The 23,954-nt window shown below is 37.5% G+C and overlaps 1 protein-coding gene across 6 annotated transcripts; it reads left to right on the top strand.

Moving 5' to 3' along the window:
* The first annotated feature begins 178 nt into the window (after nt 1–178).
* pfkfb2b (6-phosphofructo-2-kinase/fructose-2,6-biphosphatase 2b) lies at nt 179–21,697 on the top strand. Of its 6 annotated transcripts, none has more exons than XM_059329506.1 (17): nt 179–311; nt 3,291–3,443; nt 4,356–4,481; nt 6,202–6,298; nt 8,441–8,507; nt 8,721–8,795; nt 9,817–9,873; nt 10,020–10,144; nt 11,937–12,144; nt 12,409–12,555; nt 13,325–13,429; nt 14,188–14,317; nt 15,485–15,547; nt 15,629–15,693; nt 17,562–17,729; nt 19,635–19,657; nt 20,291–21,697. In XM_059329506.1, exons 2-17 carry the CDS (start codon nt 3,359–3,361, stop codon nt 20,358–20,360), a joined length of 1,611 nt encoding a protein of 536 aa, XP_059185489.1. In that variant the 5' UTR covers nt 179–311; nt 3,291–3,358; the 3' UTR covers nt 20,361–21,697. The 6 variants fall into 6 exon arrangements, with proteins under 6 accessions (XP_059185489.1, XP_059185493.1, XP_059185492.1 ...); XM_059329508.1 differs by having other exon boundaries at nt 190–311; nt 3,296–3,443; XM_059329507.1 differs by lacking the exon at nt 179–311 and adding an exon at nt 658–792.
* Nucleotides 21,698–23,954: the final 2,257 nt, after the last annotated feature.

The following is a 23,954-nucleotide window of genomic DNA, read 5'->3' as shown; positions in this document are numbered from 1 at the left end:
TTGGGCTGTAGTGGAAACACGCTTTTACTGTAATGTTTTGTTCAGAGGGCTTTCTGCATTATTGGTACTAAGAGTGAGTTGACGTATGGTCTATTATGAACGTTACGGTAAGGGGTGAAATATGACGTAGAGGCACACCTCCAGCTTGGAAGGACACCAGCCGACCGAGGAGGCACCTCAGCACCAAGGACAGGCCGACCAGACGGGCTCCTCCAGCCGCAGCGGCGGGGCGCAAACTCTCGGTCCGGCTCATCGAGAGACCTCCGGGGTTTTACCGGCTTTCGGTCCGGCATCGTTTCCTCACTAACCAGGTAAAGATATAATATGAATGAGATGCTGTTAGAAACGCGTGTGCGGTGACTAATGTAAAAATGAAAAAAAAAAAAAAAAAATGAAAAAAATCATGTCGCATAAACTCAGTGACCTCGGTCAGAGGAATCATGGCTTGCTCATATGCGGCTTTATGAAAATACAGCTCATGTAGCCAAGCGGGTTTTTCTCTTCCTTTAAGAGATGATGTGGCGTTTTCATCCTCTGCTCCTCTGGTTTATGTTACCAGGGATACAGGGAGAAAATCGATAACATTTTTAGAGAAATTTGTGTGCAAGATTCTGTTCTTTCAGAGATGCACGGAAGTCATAAACCTCTAAAACATGCTGTGGTGGATTGTAACTACATTTACTCCACTACTGGGGAGACTGACAGTAACATTTTTTGTTTGAACATCAGCAGCTCAGTGGTTATTCGTGATTAATCTCTCAAACCTTGATGCAAGGTACCAATATTCGTCTAGTAAGTACTAAGTAAAACTCACCTGGATACGGGAGAGGATTAGGACCAGGTAGGAGGAAAAAAATATGAGAAAATTAGTTATGTACTTCGAGAATAAAGTCCACTTTTGAGTTTGGTAGAGTAGACTGCAAGATACAACCTGATTTTACTCCATACGACTAACATATGTCTAAAAGATTCACATAAATGACATAAAAGTAGATTTTCCCAAAACAATAGTTTTAGTAGCTACTACCAAGAATGACACATGACTTCACAATCTCATTTATGTATAGGAGGATTTTAGTTCTACTACAACCTTAAATATTGTGGTTGTTTCTTATCATTTTATAACATTGATGAAAATCAGGTTGTAGCTTGCAGTCTTCCCAACTGTTTGGATAGATTTTTTTCTGATATCAACGGTCCTCTTATGAATTATTGACACGGAAATGACAAATCTGTGAAATAACACAAAAAGTTGACTGTATTCTCATCATTTCAACCTTTTTCTCGAACTGCATAATGGAAAAAAATCCTCCTCTCATTATTTTTTTCTCCTATCTGTCCCCAATTCTCTCTTGTACTTGGATGTCTACTACAAAATCATAGATTATGTGAGTTATATCAAATACTAAGAGTTTCGTTGTCTCAACCTACTTAAAAACTGGAGAGAGTTGTAATACTTCCTGGGGATTGATGTAAAACTTAAAGGTTATTAACTGCAGTATTATCCTCACAATGTAATTAATGCAATGAACAATGTTTTTAAAAAACAGTTTTAATAAGGGGAAAAGTTTAAAGTGACAAAAAACCACAAAACTATAAATTTTGCTGTTGTCCTTAATGTGCATGTGTCACAGTTGCAGTGGTGAAATGTAACTAGGTACATTTATCAAGTACTGTACTTAAGTACAATTTTGAGATACTTGTACTTTACTTGAGTATTTCCACACATGTAACTTTATACTTCTACTTAACTACATTTTAGAGGCAAATATTGTACTTTTTACTCCACTCTATCATTTAGCTGACAGCTTTAATTACTTTTCAGGTCCAGATTTAACATAAAAAAATATGATCAATTAAAATGATACTGCGCTGCCTTAACGATAGTAAAACACTGCTAACATAAATGCATCAATAGTAATAATAATCCAATGATATATTTAGAATTTATAAAACAATCTGAGTCGGTCCATTCTGCATAATGAGTACTTTTACTTTTGATACTTTAAGTACATTATTATTATATATTATATTACATATATTATTATGATGCCGATACTTTTGTACTTCAGTAAATTTTGAATGCAGGAATTTTACTTGCAGCGGAGTGATTTCACAGTGTGGTATTAATACTTTTACTGAAGGGATCTGAATATTTTTTACACCACTCGCTCATTGATTTTGAATGTTTGTGATAAAGAGTTCCTTTATGTGTTGAGAAAATTCTCCTACTACTTAAGCTAAATAAACTATTTCAAAACCCTCTTGGGTCAGCTGCAAAAAAAAGTCACAAAGCTAAAAACATCTTATTGAAAATGATGCATTGCTGTAAATTAAACTACCCAAAAGCAAGGCCAGATTAACCATATGGGCAACTGGGCAATTGCCCAGGGGCCCACGACCTCTAAAGGGCCAGGGGAAGTGTGGGCACAAGCCAAATATCTGGTTATCTCTTGCTTATATATGAAACGGTCCATCGGAGCCGTTACTCAAAAATGAATTTTGAGGTGACAGGGTGATTTCTGTTTAAAATGAGCTGAGGACCAAAATGCTACTTGATTCTAGATTCTTGATATTTGTTTGTGTCTTGTCTTTCTCTGTGATGGCTCTATCAATTCAATACATTTGTGCTGCTGGGAATAGGTGCTGTTAAATAAATATTGGATGCTTTGAAAGTGGTTGCTTACTTATTTTTTTGTGAAAATTGAGGACAATTCCTTCCCTATCTTTTTCTATCTTTTTGTACGGTGTCCTTGAGTGCCAAGAAGGCCTTCCCAATAAAATGTGTTATTATTCTTATTATTTTTATTATTATCTATGTAGTGGGTGAATTTTGCCAGATTATACTGATGCTGATGCGTTTTGTTTGGACATTGTGGTGCATTTGTAGTTCTATGAGCGTTTGCACATCTGTACATGAAAACGCTCTTGATGACAGTTAGTTATTGTTGTATTGCGTATATAAACTGTATATTACTGTAATTTATTCTATATTTTGCCAGATTATGGTGATTCTGGGGTCTTGAATATTGTTGCCCAGGGTACAGCAAAGTGTTAATTTGGCCCTGCCCAAAAGTAGTTAAAGTTGTTAAAATTAGCACAACCTTAGTTGTAAAATGCAACATGCACATTAATCCAGCAGTAATATTGATCCAAAAACACATATATCATAATAACTTTTACTTGTAGTAAAGTATTTTCACAGTGTGGTATTCATGTTTTTTTCTGCAGTAAATGATCTGAATACTTCTTCCACCACTGATTACATTTGTCTGCCTCCTCTGTTTCAGAGCAGCTCTGACAATGCCCTTCTGAGAGAAAGACAGAGAGATTTTGACTCAACAACAAGACTTTCAACATGTCGAGCACTCCGATGGAAAACGGCTCCACAAACTCTGTTGAAGCCAAGAAAACAGACCAGAGAGTGAACGAGAAGAAGTGCTGTAAGTGAGGTTTCCCACAATAATTAGATACGAAAAGGCTTTTCTGCATGACTGCTCTAAGAGTCTACAGGTGCACTAAGGTGAAACATAAAGCCTGGCATTGTTCTCTCTGGATTGACGTCATAAAAAGTCACCTCTCTCCGGGACACTGAGTCCAACTTGCAAAAGACAGAAATTAAAAGGTGAATCTCTGTAGGCGAAGAGAAAGAATGTGACACCTTCTGTGATTTTCACTGGTCCTCTCAGGACGTTTCTTTCTCTAATTTCTTCGGATCCTGTCTTTGATCCCAGTCCACTTATGATATTTGTCTCTAAAGAGACAATTATTTTTGTCCAGTGCACTCATGGCCTAGTTATTATTTTGTCCTAATCAGAGGCGGAGCAGAGGGTCAGCTTCCTGGGCTCCAGCGTCGAATGTTTTCAGTCCACTGATGGTATTTGTGTCTAAAAACAGACAATTATTTTTGTCCAAAACACTGATGGCCTAGTTATTATATTGTCTTAATCCAGGGCAGTAGAAGGGGTCGGCTTCCGGGGCTCCAGCACTGAATCTTTCCTCAAAAGCTCTAAATCTTTTTGGTTTTAAACACCTTAAACTTTGTGTCATTTCCCTTCAGTCTCTGTGACTTGACGGGCAGAAAAGTTATGCAACTGGGGAAATATCGCCATCCATGTATCAAAGCATTTTTTTCCTGAGGTCAGCATATTTTTTTCATGATTTGCAATGGGATCACTGCATTCTTACACTATGCTGCGAATTCCAGCAGCTTGCCAAGTCTCCAAGGGTCTATTCTGCACATCACAGGCATTTTTTCTGCCCGATAAGAGTTAAAAAATGTGGGTAAACTTTGGGTAAAACGCTGCGCTTGTTACTGTCACATTCTTTACAAACCTCTCTTGTCTCGTGTGCAGCATGGGCCTCCTATATGACAAACTCTCCAACGGTGATCGTAATGATCGGCTTGCCTGCGAGAGGGAAGACGTACATGTCAAAGAAACTCACACGATACCTCAACTGGATCGGAGTCCCAACTAAAGGTAGAACATGACGTGTGACAACGACCCTTCTTTCTTTCTGTGTATCTTTCAATTTATCCTGTTAACTCTATATTCAAGAAAAAAAAATCTCATTGCACATATTACAAATTATAATCCATATGGCCATCTTGTCTTCAATATAGGCAAGATGAGCACTGTATTTATCAGGTTTAACCTTTTAACATCCGCGTCTTTATTTATATAATTTTCACCTATAACCTATCCAAATTAAAAAGTTAATAAGAGGAGAACTGTAAGGCCAAAATGCATGGACTGTATGATGCTTCATTTGAAATCTTCTTGCTTCTGTAAATGTGCTTGTTTAACATGTGGCCAAAGTACAATAGACAGGGCTGTAACCTTTTCTTGGTTGTTTACTATGGTATTTTTTGTGCTGAATCCATTTCTGCCGGATGTCAAGCTGTAAAAGTTACAGTTTAGTCATAATTATTAATTAATTCGCATAATGATTGATTAATCGCCCAATATTAGAAATGGCTATAATTTTCCAATTTTTTAATATATTATGTATGGTTGTTTGGTATCATTGTAAATGGGGCGTCCATGGCTTTCATTTAAGCCCAACGCTGTATCTTTCTGACAAACACAGAGGTCACATGACCTCTTTAAACCATAAATTACACGCATTTTCCCACAAATTTTGCCTAAACTATTTTAGTTTATTTGATCCCTTTAGGATCAAGGGACATCAGGGACCCAAAAAACCAACAACTGCAATACTTAATAGACTCTGTATATTCAGGAAAAGTATAATATACACCTTCTATTTCTTTGTGAGAGGTTATTGTGAGCCTTAAATTAGAAGTCACCGGCTCAGGCCAATTCACCTCCATCTCACCTCTGAAGGGTTTTTCCCAAATTCGTTCTGTCTACAACCTCAGTTCAAACATGCACAGAAAAACAAAGACCCTTCAAACCGTACGACCATATATATGTTCATATATTCAAATAAGATTGTTTAATTTTGTTTTCACATGAGACATGAACGTTTGTTTGACCCATCCACCACCCATCCCTCCCTAAGTGGACTTTATCATTCTTTATACTTTATTTAATAGCTTTCCTGTTTTCTTCTACACTCTGTAGCTCATTTACGTCTTGACGTCTTTCATAATTACCACGACCACTCGAGGGCGCCACTAACTACAAAACGTAAAAGACAGTCTCCTCAAAAAAGATTCGTTGGTCCTCGTCTATACCATGTTATGTTTGAATATCAATAACTAGGATATGCTTTATGCCATAAGTATGAAAATCACTTGTCAGCCACACCTGTATAACATACCAAACACCTCATCCTGAGATCATTTCAGCAAAAGAGTATTTTGTTTGTCGTGTTATCGGTGTCCCTTAACTACTCCAAAACTATAAAATGGGTATTTAAAAAAAGGTTTATTTTATTGAAACATTTTTTTATTTTATCTTAAGGATATTCAAACAACCTTATCAATATCTGGCGGAGAATTTGTTGTTTTTTCACAAAGAAAGTAACAAATATGTATTTGCCAGTAATTCATAGTGCTTGCTGAGGGAGTTATTAAAAGCTTCAAACTGTTTGCAATGATGATCTCAACGTTCTTTGTATTGTTGTATGTGAACAAACCTCATCTGACATGAAATGACCTGTGCATTGAAATGTATGTTAGAATCTCTTGCTTACAAAAAACTTCAGCGTTTATGTCATTTGTTCATTTTGCAGTGTTTAACCTGGGCGTGTACCGCAGAGAGGCTGTCAGAGCTTATAAGTCCTACGATTTCTTCCGCCACGACAATGAGGAAGCCATGAAAATACGAAAGTAAGTTCCACTTTAACAGATGAGGTCGTCATGTGCTCTTCAGTCATTACATAGGGCATTATCTGCCTATGAGTAAGGGAAGCTGCAGCATCTCTACCATCTGAGTGTAACGTTTCCCCCAGTCAACATGAATCTGTTTGGTATTCTGCAGCCTGCACTGCTGCATCAGTGACTAAGCTGTTTTTGGGCCAACAGTCGATACTCAGTCGGGGTCAGCAGCACAGTGTTAATAGTACCTTAAACTGGCATTGATCTATACTTAATGTGCACTCACATGACAAAGTAGCACCACCAGATTCTCGTTTGGATTCAGATCAACATGAAATCACTGCTGATTTCTCCGAAAAGATGCAGAGCAAAGAATATAACAGCCCCCCTCTCTTTCCTTCTTGGTCTTATCCAGCAGTGCCAATTGAAATGGGGTTTATCGTTCACGGCTGTCATGAAAATGCGACAGGCTCTCGACAGTCTGTGCTCCCAGTGCTGAATTGTGACCTAGATATTAAACAGGCTGCCGCTGTCACTCTGAAGCTGACACATGCCCGTTAGGATCCAGGGTGCTGCATCGGTATCCAACAACCTGGGTCACACTGACACTGGAGAGAGTTTGTCTCTCTGCTATTGGAAGAATCAGCTGGGTGGGGTTAAAGGAATAGTTCCACTGCTGAGTGTTAGATGCAAAGCGGTGGCCAGATGGGTGGGATTGTCCCCAAAAAATCCCCCTGAGTTAAGTAATAGTAATAGATAAGAGGAAGTAATAGACCAACAGTTTTGGAAATGTACTTCTTCACTTGTTTGTCCCTTGTTGGATGCTTTCTGCTTGTATATAACTATTTATGTAATAAGCGGTCGCCTGTAAGTTGCAATCATTTTGTTGTCAGACACAATCCTCTGTTAATTGTGGTTTCATTTTCATTGTGATATGTTGTGTATGAAGAGATTGACTAATGCAGTTTTGAGAAGATATACACTATCTGTCAAGAATAAATCACATTGTCACAATGATCCTTTCATGGAAAGAGGTTTAACTTTATAAGCAACTGTGTAGCTTTATAGGCAACTGCCAGTAGCCTGTTAGCTTAGCATTAAGGCAAGGCAAGTTTATCTTATTGTGCAATTCAGCAACAAGAACATTCAAAGTGCTTTACATAAAACATTAAAAGAATGTTGAATACAATTAGTTAAAATTAGTTAAAAGAATTATTGAAATCAGTGCCCAGAAGCATCAGTGGCAGAAATTTGATTTTTTTTTAAAGAGGAAAACCCTATAAACAACTACTTATTTCCCCTTGAGTGCCCTCTAATACAGTTCTTTTGTAATACAAATGTTCCAGTTATGATTACAAAATCAGCTTTACAAATGATTGGATGTATCACCAGCAATATTTTATTGAATCTTCATTTTCCTGTGTGTTTTATAACCTTTAGTAAATAAACATTAACATGCTGGCATATACTGTAAATTTACCTTAAAAGCACAGTTACCCTAGTGTTGTATGTACTGTCCAATATGCAGTAATATACTGTTGAAATAAATCACAGTAGATGCACGGTGACATAACAGTAAAAAGCTGGCATCTCTGCTGACAGTATTTTACAGTGACATTCTTTACAGGGTTTGGCTTATCAAGTGTGTAACTCAGACATCGTTTGTTGAAAAATATATTGCTGCTGAGTTTGTCTAAAGGTGTTTGTTAGTGCTTTGAGCAGCACAAATCAAATTTTATACCCCTCAGTTTTATTGGGGTGGCAGCAGAAATCTCAGAGGTGGATTTGTCACAAGCTCAGCACATAAAACTGGAAACAGTCCCTGCAGTAGGAGGAGGTGGGAAATATGTTTTTGTGATTGAGATAACTCACCTTTTAACCCAGATACCATTGATATTCCTTATGCAAAAAACAGTCTACTTCATGAGAAAGACAAAGACTAAACAAATAACAAAAAAGCACTGAGAATAAATGTCTATTTGATCCCTACAACACTAGTAATACTTTCTGATTTGTGACATTTTCCATGACATTTGCAAATAATAGGCGTTACATGCGCTTTTGTAATTGCAATGACTGTGGATTTTAGTGAATGAGAGCAAACGGAGGCTGTCAGACAGAAGTGTTTTCATGTTTTCTCTCTGTCTCCCGCAGGCAGTGTGCTCTGGTTGCTCTGCAGGATGTGAAGGCGTACCTGACAGCAGAGGGAGGTCAGATTGCGGTCAGTCTTCTCTGCCGTTCTGTTCATCTGTCTCGCTGTCTGAATCGCAATGTTGACTCATTTCCAAAAGCTAAAAAAAAAATCTGGAACAGAAATGCATCTGGCATTAGGACAGCCTTAATCCTAAACTGTCCTTCAAACATTTTACCAGAGAAAACACACATACATTATACTTGATGAATACTTTCCCTCTCTTGTGCTCCTTTTTATCAGGTGTTTGATGCAACAAACACAACAAGAGAACGGAGAGACCTCATTCTAGCCTTTGTGAAGGAGAATTCATTTAAGGTAAGATTGGCCAAATAAATAATAGGTGTATATTTTTTGCATGTATGTGTTGGGGATTTGCAATTGTTTTTTTAGTTATGCAACAACATATAAGCTTATGGGCTCAAACAATAGTCGTAATTCCATCAATGCACCTTTTGAAGATTTGCATGAGAAAAGGTTGTTGGAAACACCAAAATTTAATAAAACTTGCACAAAAAATGTGCAAAGTATTTTTTGCTCGCTTGAGGTGGTTTTTGTCTTTTTTCGAAAAATAGTTAATGTGCTAAAACGAAAAATGGAAAGGCTTTTTTCCGAATAAGTTCAGACGTAGCGTGCACTTTACTCACTGGACTGATCAGCTGTTTACGCTCTGTCGGAAAAAACAAAAGAAGAAGAAGCTGTTTCCGTTATCTCAACCCCATTTTATCTCGTTGTCTGATTAGCAACCTCTTTTTATTTTTGTTTTCTCTCTACTTCTTGTACTGTTTACAGACGGATTACAATACATTACACTGCCATCTTTTGACCAAAGTTTGTTACTGCAGTTTTGTTTATTTGTCTAAACCAGTTGATGGAAACTGCCCTAATTCGCATTTTCTTTCATGCAAAATTTCTCTTCAAATTGGCTTCGACTTTAATGGAAACATGGCTCATGCAGGTTTAAAGATATTCAAAAAGGCACCAGAAACTACAGATGCTAAATAGTGAGTAGCTAAATCAGGTACATAGCATCTTTTCTCTCGAGATTAATGTATTTTTGTCATAGTCCCTAATAAAAATAACTTGAATAAACTAATCTAAACTTTGCAAATGTTTCATGAGGAAAGGAGTGAACTTAGCATTTGGGTGTCAAGAATACAAACAGCTAATTTTGGAAAGAGAATGTGTGAAGTGAATGTAAATATAACAGTTTGTTTATAAGAAAGCCCCACATGGTGCCTTAAGTCTCTGAGGAGGAAACAGCTGATAGTGTGACACAGAGGTGATTTAAGAAAGCTCTGGCACACGCTGACCCTGAGAGCCGCCCTCTTTCCGACAGGTGTTCTTCGTGGAGTCGGTGTGTGACGACCCGGAGGTCATCGCTGCTAATATTCTGGTATGTCACCAGCGAGACTCACAGGTCTGACCGTGACTCTGTCTGGGTCGAACACACAATCTATTAATATTTAGACTATCTACAGTGTTATGTCAGAGGGGCAGTGCCTGCTCACATTGTTTGAATGTTCTGAATACCTGTAACAGGAAGTGAAAGTGTCCAGTCCAGACTACCCCGAGAGGCACAGAGAGAGAGTAATGGATGACTTCCTGAAACGGATCGAGTGCTACAAGGTTACTTACCAACCGTTAGATCCTGATGATTACGACAAGTAAGAACATCAACTTGCACTGCTTCTATTTATGCATCTTTATTAAAAGTGCTGTACATGACATTCAGAGCAGATTTATGGTTCAGATTCTGAGCCAGATTGGCCCCCACACAGCTCTTGAACTCATTCCCAATTTATCACATACAGACACTTAGTAGGTGACCCTTAGTGTCACTTTTTAACAGCCCGTGCAGCTCACATGCATTTATATGCTAGTGTGGCTGGACCTGCTATCAAACAGAGAACAGTTCGGATTACAACCAACCCCCCAGGAAGAGCGCTGGGCTTTGAATTTAAATTTGAATTTGACATACATTAGTGGCTGAACTGTGGAATTCAAACTTCAGGGACATAAAGACTTTTTCCCATTGACTGACATTGGGAAGGAGGGAGTGTTGGACAGCAACAGCAAACATTTAAAACACCAAGCACACCATACAAACTATAGAAAAGTATTTATAAATATAGAAGAACAAACTATCCAAGAACAACTCTACAACAAACACATGTACATATTAAAAATAAATAAGTATAAATAAGTGGTTGTGTGAGAGTCCAGTGTCATCTTTCAGACAGACTTGGAGTGTCACACAGTTTTATTGCTTGTGTTTTTTTTTAATAGTTTAAAGAAGGTAAATTAGTTGTTTCATGATCAGAATTTAATCCATTTGGTCCGATAACATTCAGAAAGTCTAGAAGAGCTGCATGATTATATAATTTCATCCCCGTTAAACTTAGCTGAGAGGCAGACTGGAAGGGAGCCAGCTCGGCTGCAGGAAGTTCTCTGGTGCACATGCTGTATGGAAGATCCATAAAAGTCATTTTATACAAGGAAGATGAGCTTTTTAGGCTTTATGCACATGGATGTATTATAACAACTGGAAACTTGACCCAAAGATGGCACCTATTCAGTCCAAGACAATTTCTTACGCCTAAATATTTTTACTTCCACATTATGCAGCATAGCATAGCCCCGCCTGCAAGTTTCAGCTCAGAAACACTTTTTCTTACAGTTTTACAAATATAAAGCCTTTGCGAATAAAAAAATCATACCAGAAAAAGTAATTATCGACCTTGTTTAAAGTTCAAGATGTCCGTCAACAGTTTTAACTGTAACTGGGGGGGATTTTTTTGTTACAATATCACATGTGGCCACTGGGAAAATATGGCTGCAAGGCTGAGCAGCAGCCCCATATCCAGTCATACAAAACATCCACATTCATGCACCACTGAGCAACTTTCATAGGAATTAACAGGGTCCGCCTCCACTGCTCTATCTAGTTTCCCATCCACTATTACAACACACACATAGCCTCCTATGGCTATGGCTTCATTCTCTGTTCAGGATGTCATTAATCCACTATATCTTTACATGATAACATAATTGTTTGCTGCTATATTTATGTTCTGAATGTCGTTTACAGCATCTTAAAACAGGCCACAAAACATCCACATTCATGCACCTTCATCTCTTAATAATGTACTTTATTACCTGTGTCTTTTTATCTATTGCTGATTTTAATGTGTCCAAGTTTTCTCTTAGTCTTTTGTTTTTTGTTTCTGGTTTCTGTAGCACGTTGAGATTTCTTTATGAAAAGTGCTTTACAAATAAAATGTATTATTATATTATTACAAGATTATTCATGTAAAACTTAATCTGGAATGGAAGCGTAGAAATGTGTTTGCATCTTGCAAATCATTTGGTAGAACTACAGTTGCAGTTCAGGGTGAAAGCACTAGATGGTGTCAGTTAATCATTTGACTCAGCTTCTTGGTTCTTTGGTGCCTGCAGGGACACGTCTTTCATCAAGGTGATGAACGTGGGCCGGCGCTTCCTGGTAAACCGGGTGCAGGATTACATCCAGAGCAAGATCGTCTACTACCTCATGAACATCCACGTGCACTCCCACTCCATCTACCTGTGTCGGCACGGAGAGAGCAACCACAACGTCGAAGGCCGCATCGGAGGAGACTCGGAACTTTCTCCTCGAGGGAAACAGGTTGTCTTTTCATTATCCTCGTTTTATGAACTGCAAAGCCAGCGGCTTCTGAAAACCAAATTACAAACTCCTCTCGGGGAGATCAGCTCAGTGGGATAAGATGTACTTAACTTCAGTACTATGAACACCTGAGTCATGGCCTTTATCACATTAAATCCATTTCACATTTACTTGTCTCCGTCGGTTGAACATGAATCTAATGAAGCAGACAGGAATTAATGATGGATGGACAGATGATTGGATTCCTTTCTCTGTCTCTCTCAGTACGCCAGCGCTCTGCGAGAGTTCATTGAGGAGCACAAACTGTCAGATTTGAAGGTTTGGACAAGCCAACTGAGAAGAACCATCCAGACAGCGGAGGAGCTGGGAGTCCCTTACGAACAGTGGAAGATACTCAACGAGATTGATGCTGTCAGTACCCTCAACATCATCATCAACATTTAATAATAACCGATTCACAGAGCTCAGGTTAAGATAAAGAGAAACAATATTTTGGATTTTTTCTGAGATATTTGGAATAATGCGTGGAAACAGAGGCTTCCTTTTTGTTGTTTTTTAATTGGTTTAAATAGTAGTGACTTTACAGGTACAATCGTGACAGAAACAGGGATAAAATATTCAAGAAAATTAAGAAAATACAGTAAAAAGACAAAAAATGATGATATAATAGTCATAATTGCAATAATATTATGCAGTTAGTTTAACTTAAATTAGTGGCATACATTTTGTGTGTGTAAGTGGGAAAAATAAATAAATAAAGTATAAAGAATAATAATATTTTCATAAATAATGCATATAAAAAAATGAAAACCACTAGGTGGTATATAATAAGGGAGGAATACAAAATAAATTAATTAAATAAACAAAAGTAAAGTTACCAGTGGTTGAGAAATTATTCAGATCCTTTACTCAACTAAAATACTAATGCCTAACTGTAAAAAAAAAAATTCTGTTACAGGTAAATAAGTATTAAAAGAACACAATGCAGTTAAATGACATCTTGCTGATTCATTTTCTGTAAATCGACTAAATTGTTTTAGCTTTACATGTTCATACTTGGAAGTTTAGTTCTTTGTCTTTCTATAATCTCTATGTTCACTGTATTAAAATCCTGCAGTGATGTTTTCTGGGCAGCTTTTGCTTTAGACATTAAGATTAAAGCTCTGTTATCTTGGTCCAGGGCGTGTGTGAAGAGATGACTTACGAGATGATCGAGAACACATTCCCAGAGGAGTTCGCTCTGAGGGACCAGGACAAGTACCACTACCGCTACCCAGGAGGAGAGGTGACCCACACGCTGCCTCCTTACTTTTGTTTCCAAGTTCTTTTTGTTTCTTCTGCAGTGTTGTTAACCCGTAAGAACCCAGACCCAGTTATCCTTAAACGAAAATTATGGGGTTACACAACAGACCAAGTGGACCACATAGAGCACATTTACTGCTCACAGAAACACAAAGTTGCCTTTTTCTTTACATCAACAACTAATTATTTTTCAGATTTGTTTTTAAGTAACAAAATAAGGATAAATCAATAATAAATAAAAACAAATAACCATTTGCCTTTTTGTTTGCTTCTCCATAACATATATCAAAATTGTGACTTTAATTTGATCAGGAAATGTGGTCAGAAGAAGTTAAAACATTACATTTACATTTACATTTAGTCATTTAGCAGACGCTTTTATCCAAAGCGACTTACAGGAAGAGTAAAAGCAAACAATCAAGGTATACTGCAATAAAGGACACCTTATTAATGGATTAGAATTGTTAAATGGGTTTTAACTTAGCCTTGTAACAAAAAATAAGCTTTTTGAAATTAGTCACTTTTTCACATTTCTGTTTCCAGTCACAGCCACATTTTGGAGAAGTCACTTCTTGTCACATGACCACCACCAGGGTGTTGAGTATGTGTCGCTTAGGGATTTAATGAGTGAAGGTGAAGCATAAAGCTGAATATGGGAGATTATAGAAGATTGAAGGTGTTTGTTACATGGGTGTCACCATGGGTTCTTATGGGTTAAGGTAGTTTTTTCTCTTTCTCCAGTCCTACCAAGACCTTGTCCAGCGTTTGGAGCCGGTGATCATGGAGTTGGAGAGACAGGGCAACGTGTTGGTCATCTGCCACCAGGCTGTGATGCGCTGTCTGCTCGCTTACTTCCTGGACAAGGGTGCAGGTCAGATAAACACAAACACAAACTTATTTATACATATACAAAATCTCTAGGGTTGAGCTGAGAATTTAGAAGAAACAAGTATCCAGTAAAGAGCATGTACTCAGGGTATCCACGGGGTCTTAAAAAGTCTTAAAACGTCTAAAATCCAATAATTTGAGTCATGCGCGCAGATGGCACTAGGGACGAGGGGGATATGTCCCTCCCAGATTCAAAGTGATCCTGATCCTTATTCTACTTTACAATAATTCATTAAAATATGCAATGATTAAGATGGAATAGTGGCATTAGAATGTGCGGGAGGCACCAAATTTAGGCTTTTAGGGCAAAAATGTTCTACGGGGGAGTATGCCCCCAGACCTCCCTACTTTGTTTGGGTCCCCCCATCATAGTCTCAGGAAATCTTGTGGGAAACACTGGTCCTAAAGGCCTGACAGACTGTATAGACAAGAAATTGCCCAGCAGTATTTTCAGGGTAATGAAAGGAGGAAAGATGTTTTTGGGTCTTTCCTTGAGTCAGCTTCAAGTCAGTAAATTTGTTTGGCTGCACTGGAAATTTCATGCACAAACTTCCATTTATTTATGTTAATATGTTGGTTGTTGTTTACACTACAGTTTATTTAAAAATGTTTAAATTAAACATATTTTGGTTAAGGCATGGAGTGGAAAAATAACTCATTGAGTTGAAAACATTTGCTGAGAGCTTCGTCCCCCCCAATTCAAAAATCCCATCTGCGCCCCTGATTTGAGTTTAAGGCCTTAAAATGTCTAAAATTATCCTAAAATGTCTTGAATACGATTTTGAAAGGTCTTTAGGATGTATTAACGTTACTTTTATTTAAAACAAATGCATAGACTTCAGTCTCGCTTTTTAATGTTTCGATTTTTGAGTTCTAAACAAATATTAGTTCACAATAGAGAGGCTTCTGGTGTTTTTAGTTAGGTTAAGCATTTTTTATTCCAATGTGAAAGAGCTGTGAATAAATGCATATACTTTGCAAGTAATTCTGGGCCTCTGATTTTCCTTCATGTCTTTTGTACTTTTTTGCCAGTATGGATGTGAAATGGTTCTTAAATTGTATTCATTATGGTCTTAAAAAGTCTTAAATTTGTTATGTTTATAAAACTTGCTCATCCCTATAAATTTGTAAACTCTTCTTCATCCTATAGAAGATCTCCCATACATGAAATGTCCGCTGCACACAATACTCAAGCTGACCCCTGTTGCATATGGTAGGTCTTTACTTTAGATCTCAATGCTGCAACTTTAATGTGCATGTTTTATTTAAACGTTTTCTATCTTTTGTCTTGTAGGTTGCAAAGTGGAAATGTTTTATCTTAACGTGGAGGCAGTGAACACACATCGAGACCGACCTCTTGTAAGTGACTCTGCGTCTAGCTGAATCATCACAGCTGTTATGAATTAAAGCTTCAATTGTGATCATATATGCAGATTATGTTTATTGTTTACTTACACTATAATAGCTAATAATTTACAAGCAAAATCTCAACATCTAATCCAAACAGGTTTGTTGTTTGTTGTGTCTGCTGGTTGAGTGCACTTTATCCCTGTGAAGTTTTTGCTGCCTTGACTCCCTTTTCCCTATCCCTGTTTTGTTACAGTATGCTCCTTTTATCTTTAACTTAATTAATCAGTCTGGCTTGAGCTGCGAGCTAATGAATGTTACGTCAGTTGTTGTTGTTATGTTACCTTGATGGAGACAATGGCTGATAGTGCTACCTTGCTTGGCTGATCTAATCGTTATCATTGTTCTGGTTGCATCCTGATATTAAGAGTATAGCTCAGCCCCAAAGTCCACACTCACAGACTTACATGTGAGACATTTTTCCGGTAAGTGCATGAGGACTTAGGACTGTCTCACTGTCCAAACATTAAGTGCATGAGGGCTCTCTTGCAGACATTGTGAGCCCTATATGAAATAACCCAAAATTCATGGTACTACGATCCTAAAATCTAAAAAAAAAAACAAGGAAGACTTGAACACATTACATTAACAAGTATTTAAGATGCATAAAAATACATGAAATCAGATGATTCCAAGCATATTGGTTATTTTACACACCTGGTTTATTCATCAACCATTTGGTTTAATGTTGCTTCATAATGCTGTTTTGGGTCATCTCACAATAATCTCTCATCCACTCTGTAATACAAGAGCCTAGAAAACAATAAATCAGGCAGACGGTCCCTTAGGAGCTCCGGCAATCCCAGATACTGTCACTCACATGAAATGATAAGGCCTTAGGATTCAAGATTATGTTGCAATATGTTGTTGGAAAAGGAGGTGAAATAACACTCCAGAGTTATGCTAAAATTCTGACCTCAATATATCTGACTGAAAATGGGTTCTATCGGTACCTACAAGTCTCCCCTTTACAGGCATACACACTCTTTATTAATCCCATGCAGTTTTTGACAAAAAAACACAAAAAAGTGCCCTTTTTGCATGCACAGTAAATGTGCTTATATCCGCCTATTCTCAAATGGTGTTGAATCTTTTTGCATACTGGGGTCACTAAACAGTTTTTGAGTTGCATAAATTGGGTATGACTGGAAAGCTGAGATTCTTGTGGATCCAAAGATGTGTGATGAGGTTAGTCTCCAGTAGTATTTCTTGAAACTTGAACTGCTGTGACCTCTAGGATTATCACAGCCTCATGAAACTTTACAACCACAAACTAGAGCCCTAGAGTATGAAGAAGCAGTATAGCCTTGCTAGGTATATTGTCAATAAGGGTGTTTCTCTGCAGTTTGTACAATGGAATTGCATCCAATTGCAGAAAAATAGTTTTGGCATTGTAAAGGTAACATAATATGTCAGGGCAAGGTGCTTTCCCATTCCTATTTATACTATTTGTATCAGCCTCTTGCACTCAAGCACTTACCAGGCAAAGTCAGCTCAGCTCGTGAGGGCTGGGTGGAGATTGGGATTGGGCCTGTGTACAGTATTTATACTGCTGGTGTTAAAGCTTTAAGTAACTATCTTGATCGGAGCAGGTGTTGCTCTTTTAGTCCTGTTCTATCAGAGCTTTACTCCTACCTGTTATTAATGTTTTGTGTTGTGTGGTGGGATAACATTTTTAAAAACGTCACTAAAATACAGCTTCAGTTGTCTAACCTGTGGCTGTGGATCCACGTGGAGTGTGTGGCCAGTAGTTCCCCGTCCTCCCTGGGTGTTTGTATGTTCCCTGATCTCTTTCCTTTGGGTATTTCATCTCCTACCAGGGTAAAATCCCGAAGGACTCTACTCTCATACATCGGCGGAATAGTTACACTCCCTTGTCCAGTCACGACCAGGTCAAGCGTCCCAGGCTCTACAGCGCGGGCAACCAGCCCTGGCTCCCGCTCGCCCCCACCCCGTCAGCTCTGATGCCCGAGGGACGGCAAAGCCAAGTTAGTGCCAAAGTTCCAGGCTCGCCCTCTAAACCAGTCACCGTCAACTGTAATCAGTCACCTCCCGCCACAGTTGTAACCCTGTGTTTGGCATTCCCTCGCCTTACTGTTGGATTCTCTCGATGATTCAGTGTCTGTGTTGAAAACGACGTACACACAATCCATCTCTCTATCTACCTTTCTCTCTCAGGGCATGTTCTGTTCTGGATGTTGAATGAAGTCTCTTTTTATGTTTGCATGATCTCTGCTTCACCACTGGGCTGTCTCCAGCTTGAATATGCAGAACAGCATGTCTACTTTTCTTTAGTTAGCCTTGACGGGATACAAAAGACACACAAACATCAAAGACATTCTGTACTGTATTTTGTTACATGTACTGTATTAACCCTCTAAGGCCCAACATTGCAAAATTGCAACATCTTTTTGAAACTTTCTAGTAGTAGCTATTTCTGACTCAATGTACATATCCCAACTCTTCAGACCCTAAACTGTTTTATTTACCCCTTTTCGACCAGAGCTGGTGCCCAATTGCGAATTTCTTTGGTTTTCCACCACCAAAGAGCCAGCTCCCGACCATGAAAACTGGTTCCCCAGCGGCACCAAGTCTTTGCTAGTCTTGAACCGCGAACTGCTACGTCAGGGGCTGGGGGCGGGGCTATCAGACCAACAAGACCAACTCAGTGCCGTTGAGAGAGACGAACTAAAATGTGTATCTTTCATTTATTTGATTTGTTTAACTGCAATGTGATTGATACGGGCGAGCTAGCGTGCTAAGATGAGTGGGCGAACGCTAGCATGCTAACATTAGCGGGCTAGCATTAGCTTACAACAAAGTCCAACATTAACATGTTACGTTCAGTGTTAATAATAATGTATTCCATACACTGCAAAAAAAGGTGTGTCTAAAAACAAGATAAAAACACTAAATCTGAGGGAAATTATCTTGCTGGATGGACAGATAATTTCACTTGACAAGATTTCTTAAATTAAGATTGTTAAATCTAGAAATAAGCATGTTGAACGCTTAAAATAAGAAAATTAACTCTTAAAACAAGATAAATTATCTAACACGTTATACTTAGTACATTTTCTTTAAGTGTTACAATAAGGCAACAGGGTAGGGTTCAATGGCTGTCATTCACCAAATACGAGTAGAGTACTAAGACATAATAAATCATTATAATGTTCAAAAAAAGTTCAATGTCTAATTATGACGAAATTATCAGAGGACTGATGTAAAAAAAACAGTTTTGCAAGGTCATAAAAAAGAAAATCATGGAACAATTATAAATGTACCTGCTTTTTATTGCGATGTATTAAACAGTGTTATGTCCATTAAAAATATTTTTATCATACATATTTTGAACTAATTGAGTCATCAATGCATAATAATCTATGTACTTTAAAAGTAATTAAAGTGGTGATAGTTGTAACCAAAAAGACTCTGAACTGTTGTTGCACAAATTTGCAGTGTTCCAAATAAAAAATAAAAAGAAAGAAAAAAACACATTGTACTCTTGATCAGAGGCAAAAAAAGTTGAAATAGGAGAAGAAAAAAAATCAACATCAGTAAAATCAGTGGTTGGGTTTTAGAGGGTTAATAGCTGCACATAAATCTACAATGATGAGTCTTTTTTTTTTTTAAACTGAATCCTATTTGATAACTTTTTTTTCAAAGCAATTAAAAAAAACATAATCCACAATGACAGATTTGAATTTTAGGAATGCATATTCATATTTGTACGTGTTGTGTATTTGTTGGCCTTGCCCTGTGGGTACAGTGCTTCAGCCCCTCTCCACATCTCTATCTCTGTCTCTCTCTCTCTCTCTCTCTCTCTCTCTCTCTATCTATCTCTCTCTATCTCTCTCTCTGTCTCTCTGTCTTCCTCCTCACCTGTTTTACAGCCTCGGATAGGAAGCGGTTGCCTGTGAGTATTTTGGCGATTCAGTACATGTAGCCAGCCCTTCATTTTCTTTCCCACAATTCAACTCATGTCATTGTAACCCATGCCAATATGTTGTCACAGTGGTGCATTTTTATTGTTTTCGTTCTTTGTGTTTCTCTAACCTTCCATTACCTTAGCACTTTATTTAAAATGAAAGCTGCAGCCGGCTTTATTTTATCTCAGCGGCCTTATCAAGAACACTATCAGACACTTTAGTGGCTTAATAAATGACTGCGGAAGGGGAATCGACTTCTGTAAAAGGCTTTGATGATAGTTAAGACACGTTGATATATTTCAAAATGGGAAAATGATGTAGAAAATCTAACCCTATTTTAGTATTGATTTCCTTTTTATTGCATTAAATGAAGTGCACCAGATTAAAATGGTGAGCCGGTGATTTGCAGGGTCAGAATGTGGTTAATAATTAATCACTTCTTCATAATGAAGAGTCTCCGCTAATGTGGCTGTTTTACCACACTTCACATAATGACCTAATTCTTCAAGGAGGAATTTAAGACTCCTGGGAAGCTGTTAGTTTCCACGAATAGGATTTGCTTCTGTAAGTCATTAATTTGCAAATGTCAGTGACATTCTCTCTTTTTTTCCTTCTTGAAGGAGTCCCTGTGCGAAGGAAGCGACTTTGACAGCCCAGAAGAAACTGGTGGCTGTGTCCGCTTCTGAGTGAAGAAGAAAGCCTCTTTTTCTCATGGCAGAAGTTCTTTGTGGTCAGATTATGAGGTCGTTTTCTGATCCTATGTATCTCAAATCTCTCTGTTTACCTTTACTGTGCATGCTGAGGCTTAGAACTGGGAGCCTAAGTATCATAAACACCTCTGCATGTGCAACAAAATCAATCAACCAAAAAAGGAAAACAGGAAACGAAATAAGCTTCATTGTAAATACTTCTATGCCTTATTGATCTTGATAGATTTAGCTCCTCTGTATGAATGTAACAAGTTATGCATCATTGATGAAAACCCATTTTCACTATTGCAAATAGAGCATGTCATAAAGTAGATGCTGTAAAAAATATTTTTATAATACTTTCATCTGCCATGCAAACAATCAGTAGTTGTGACTCTTATAAAATGTGTTAGCCATCATCTGTTATGTCTCATGTTATTGATTTGCTTTAGATTTGAGCGAATGTACTTGCTGGGTTCAGAAGGAAACTAAAATATTGAGTTTCTTTCTTCTGCTGCAGAGGCATTTTACACATCGCATTGCTGGACATACTGTAAACCAGCAGCCGTTAAAGAAAGTTACTTTTTTCTCACAAGCTGCCATTTGTTCATGCATTAAGCTGGTGTAATCTGTCACAATGTACACTAAATCCTAAATGTTTCTTGCCTGTTTATTCTAGGAAGGGATTTTGTGCAGCAAAAACATCAACATGCTGACGGTATGTTAGCTATTTATTCACATTTGTGTTCATGTTGTCATCCTGGCCTAACATTTAATTTACCCGCTTTATGCAAAATTATCTTTACCCCTTTAAATTGTCTTTACATCAGCCTTTTTCAAAAGACAAAATCCTTTTATTTTACTTGATAATAGACAGTGGCACAAGTTTAATTCTATGACTATGTGATATTTAACTGTTGATAAGTTTATGCTCAAAGCAGCCTATGTGTGCCTTTAAGGAAGACAATAAAAGTGGATTTTGAAGTGACAGGACAGTTTCTCCCCCGTAGAAATGTAGGGGACAAGTAAAAGTTATTTTAATAATGGCCTTCATTTAATTACTCTTTGTTTAATGCAAAATTGTCTCGAAATTCTTAAAGATCTAGATTAAATATGACAAATATTCGGCCTCGGGGGCATTACAGTATGATTAGAAGACAGATATGTGTGGAAGAGATGGTCTGGGGACTAACTTCTTTACATGTCGCTGTAACTGGAGTCAGACAATTATTCAGCCAACTGGAAGCAGAAGGAACTGTAATTAATTGTTTTAAAGAACTGCAAACTTGTGTGTTTGTGTCGTTATAACACAATAAATGTGTTTTATTCTCTTGAAAAGTGTTCCCTGGGTTCATCCACTACAACACTTGCCATAAAGAATTTAAACCTTCATGTCTTTTATAAAGTTTAAAAGTGTGAGAACAGAAGAAAACTACAGCTTGAATGAATAAAACTACAACTGGGGCAGAGCTGGTATTTCTACTTCTACTACTACTACATATGTCATTGTAAATTAATTTACTCCATATTCTTCAAAACTCATAACACTTTCTTCTTTTTTATTTCATTTTAACATTTCAACTCTTATCTGGCCAGCTGGTATATGTGAGCTAGCCACGACCAGATTGACCGTATATGTATGTTTTAAACTTTATTTACACAAAGAAACTTAGAATAGGTTTACCATTCAAAACGTAACAAGAAAATGTAAGCTTGAAACAAAGAATAGAATAAATAAATAAAGGAAAACATAATAATAAAACAAAATAAATCAAAAGGCAAAAAAGGGCAACATAATTAAATACATTGCAAGTAAAAAAATTTTATATAAGGCTCTAACTTTCCCAGCTTTGGATTTGGTGCAGTTTTTTTTATTACATGTGTATGGAATTTTTAGAATTTTGCTAATTAGGAAATGAGATTGATAGTATACATTTTCATGGCAGACATTTCATCATCCTCACAAAAAAACAAACTTAAAGAGTTAATTAAACTTTAGGTGTAGATTCTAAGTGTACGTTTTTAAACATTTTTTAAGATTATTCGGTCATCTACCAAAAAGTCTGACTAAAGGTGCAATCCCAAAAAGGTGAGTTGTTGTTGTTTCATATGCGAGCTAACAGAGAGAACAAAGAGGGTACACATTTAACTTGTATTTTACAAAAACTGAATTAGATGTGTGAAAATGTGCAATATTTTCAGAGACCTCTTGCACCTTATTTGAAACAACAATTAAAAAAAAAAAAGCATTGATAGCCTTATAATTATAGACTGTGCAAAAAATTACTAGAATATATGTTTTTCAAATGACACCCCCTGTCTAAACATTTGACACAAGCAAATACTGGCATACTCCTGAGAACACAGTCCATGGCTGAGAAAAAAATATGTTCCAAGGCTGGAGGTTTTAACTATGTGTTCAGAAATACATTGAGGAAATCTTTAAAATTAAATTATCTGACTCCAACACACAATCCTCACCTATTTCTCTATTTCGCTGATCGTTTGATGGGGAAGGATGAGCAGGAGACGTCCAAGTTCTCAGTTTAACTTCACTTTATTACAATACGTCAAGAAATGTGCAGTTTACAGAGTCTCTGGGTTCAATCTTCACTTCCTTGATTACACATAGGCTGGTCAGTTCATGAAGGCTGGACGTAGTCTAATTTCCCTAAAACCCAGTTTTATAGCCAAACAAAAGTTTTCTAAGAATGTAGCTAGATCTCTACAGAAGGTGCCTCCCCTCGATCCTGATGATTTGTCAGTTTATTCAATATGTGGACACGTCATGTCACCAAGCAGAGAAGTTATCTTTCTGCTCAGCACACCATGCCAGTGACCTGACCTGTTAACAAAACTTTCAAAACACAAACACCTGCCTTGATATGACTTGCAGAGATATTATTTGAGACACAGACACTTTGCAATACAAAATAAAACATAAAATATATCTTATTGTGATTATAGAATCTTACTCCAAGTAGGAGAGAGAAAGTTTAAGTAGATGGAGTAAATGTATTTAGAGTAAATGTATTTAGTTTAATCATAGTTTAAAAACAATATTAGCACATGCTCATTGTAGCAAAGCAGCTTGCATGATTATAAATGCACAGAGAGAGGTTACATACACAGTTAGTGAATTACGCACGCATAAATAGTGACCTACGTCCATCAGATGGAGACCCCCACCCACAGAGACAGACACCGATTTATGCAGCATATGAATTGTCATCGTCCCATCAGTGCATTTGCGCAGCTGAAGCATTAAAGCCTAACAAACAGTACATTTTAAAGCACAATTAAGGAGCACCATTGGATGCCTAGAGTTGGATATTTCAGAGCTGAATTTGATTTAGTTTTCGTGGATTTTTAAAAAGAACTCATCTGAACATCAGTTTGTGAGGGTGGCCGTCCTGCTGGCTGAGATATCGCTGTTGTTCTGTCCTTGCGGAGTTTATCTTGAGAAAGCTTTTTATTCACTTCCAAAGGTTTAGTTTTTGATGGAGATAATTTGGAATCAGTGGGTTTATGCATATATAGATATGTATATCCTTTATTTAACCAGGTAAAAGTCTCGTTGAGATTTAAAAAATAT

The sequence above is a fragment of the Centropristis striata genome, chromosome 3 (assembly GCF_030273125.1).
Source record: "Centropristis striata isolate RG_2023a ecotype Rhode Island chromosome 3, C.striata_1.0, whole genome shotgun sequence".
Taxonomy (NCBI): Eukaryota; Metazoa; Chordata; class Actinopteri; order Perciformes; family Serranidae; genus Centropristis; species Centropristis striata.
The sequence above is the reverse complement of the archived record's forward strand: the minus strand, read 5'-3'. Positions and strand labels throughout refer to the sequence as shown.